This window comes from Plasmodium gaboni, assembly GCF_001602025.1.
Source record: "Plasmodium gaboni strain SY75 chromosome Unknown, whole genome shotgun sequence".
NCBI classification, from domain to species: Eukaryota; Apicomplexa; class Aconoidasida; order Haemosporida; family Plasmodiidae; genus Plasmodium; species Plasmodium gaboni.
In genome coordinates this window covers 194-2,189 of record NW_017385266.1, presented here as the reverse complement: position 1 = coordinate 2,189, position 1,996 = coordinate 194, and the positions used below count along the sequence as shown (strand labels likewise).

The window sequence follows — 1,996 nt, the reverse complement described above, 5'->3', positions numbered from 1 at the left end:
AAGGTGATAATAATATATAATTAAAAAAAAAAAAAATGAAACTTATAACCAAATTGAAAAAAATTAATTAGTTATTTAAAAAACATTTTCTGTTTGGAAAATTAATCATTTTTAAAATATACATTTTAATTTAAAAAAATACAAAAGTAAAAAAAAAAAAAAAAAATTAAAAAATAAATACATAAATATATAAATATATATATATATATATATATATATATATATATGTTTGTATGTGTGGTCCATATAAATATTCATCATTGTAAAGATGATGCGTTTAACTTTTCTGCAATTAAGAATTGTAAATTTGCCAAATTGGATAAGTAGGAAATCATTAAATTATCTTGTAAAACACTTTCATTTATTGAATCAAATTTTTCTAGGGTTAAGAAAGTATCGTTTGATAAAACTTTATGTAAATATCTTCCAACACTAATATTTCCTTTCTTTTTGTGATCAATAACATCTTGAACATATGATTTACATTGTTTTAACATGATTAATAATTTTTTTAATGATAATTCATTCATATCTATTTGAGTATTGTTATTATTATGTTCTAAATTATTTGTATGAATATCCTTAATTGAATGTATATTTTCTTTAACTGATAAAACATCAGCTCTTTCAACATTACAAGGTAATAATTCTGTTTGAATCTCATGGAAATGAACAAAATAATCCTTAACTAAAGATATAGGTAATTGAACATATGCTTTAATATTTAAAAAACCACTTTCTAAACTAGCATCAACTAATAAATGTATAGGTTCATTCAAAGGGGTATGTGGATAAAATTTTGATATCGAATTGTATTCTTTGAACCATCCATGCACAGCACAAGAAAGTTCAGATAACTCCGAACCTGAACAAAACCATCCAACAACTTGATCTCTTGGACGTATTTTCTGCTTCAACTCATACATCGTTTCATGATGATCTTTAATTATTTGTAAAAATCCCTACAAACACAAATAAAAATTGCAAAAATAAAAATATATATATATATATTTATTTATTTATTTATATTCATTTATACATTCAATGTATTCAAAACATATATAAAATATATATATATATATATATATATATATATTTTTTTTTTCTTACTCCTTCATTTAATGAATGTTTATCAACAAAACAATCCGATATTTCAACCAAATTTGTATCAATCACTGAACCCATTAATGTTCCTATCACATGTGTTTGGTCTTCATCTCTTCTTAAATATGCATCTAAGATTGTAAAAATAACAGAAGGATGAATAATACATTTTATAGTCGTATGTGGTAAGATGTCAAAATGTTGAGGGGTTTTATCCTTCAATAAACTATTCATTGTTTTAAAATTGTATCGATTAATACTCATTTTTAAAAAAATTTAGATAATAAAAAAATAAAAAAAAAAGGATATTTCGCAAGCTCCAATTAATTTTTACATATATAAATTTTATTCTTTTTGTAATATCTTTATTTCTATATTTTTCTTATATATTAATATGATAAATAATTTATTATATTATTCAAAAAAATAAATATAAATTCTCAATAAATGCATCCGTTTTTTAAATTATATATATATATTATATATATATAATTGTTCTATTTACGTCCCTAAATTAAATTTTAATATTATCCCCATACATAATATATATATATATTTTTTAGGAAATAATAAATCATATAATAAAATTGTAATAATTATATATATATATATATATATAAATAAATAAAATATTTCTCTAATTTAAAAAAAAATAAAATTTAGTATAAATAAATATATAAATATATTATTCACAATTGGAGTATATATATATATATATATATTTATAAAAATATTAGTAAAATAATATATTAAAAATGTATACGTTTACTATTATATAAATTTTTGTATGTATTATAAAATTTTCTATCCCATAAAAATATAATTAAATATATAATATATAATATATTATATATGTATTCAATTTTAATATTAAGCACAATAATAATATTAA

The 1,996-nt window shown here is 18.3% G+C and overlaps 1 protein-coding gene across 1 annotated transcript; it reads right to left on the bottom strand.

The window, feature by feature from the left end:
* Positions 1–257: 257 nt before the first annotated feature.
* Positions 258–1,368, bottom strand: PGSY75_0009000 (putative eukaryotic translation initiation factor 3 subunit 5; the record flags this gene model as incomplete). The annotated part of the gene is made up of 2 exons (XM_018783226.1): positions 258–962; positions 1,111–1,368. The coding sequence occupies 2 exons, from the start codon at positions 1,366–1,368 to the stop codon at positions 258–260; spliced, it is 963 nt and encodes a 320-aa protein (XP_018638991.1).
* Between the last annotated feature and the right edge of the window lie 628 nt (positions 1,369–1,996).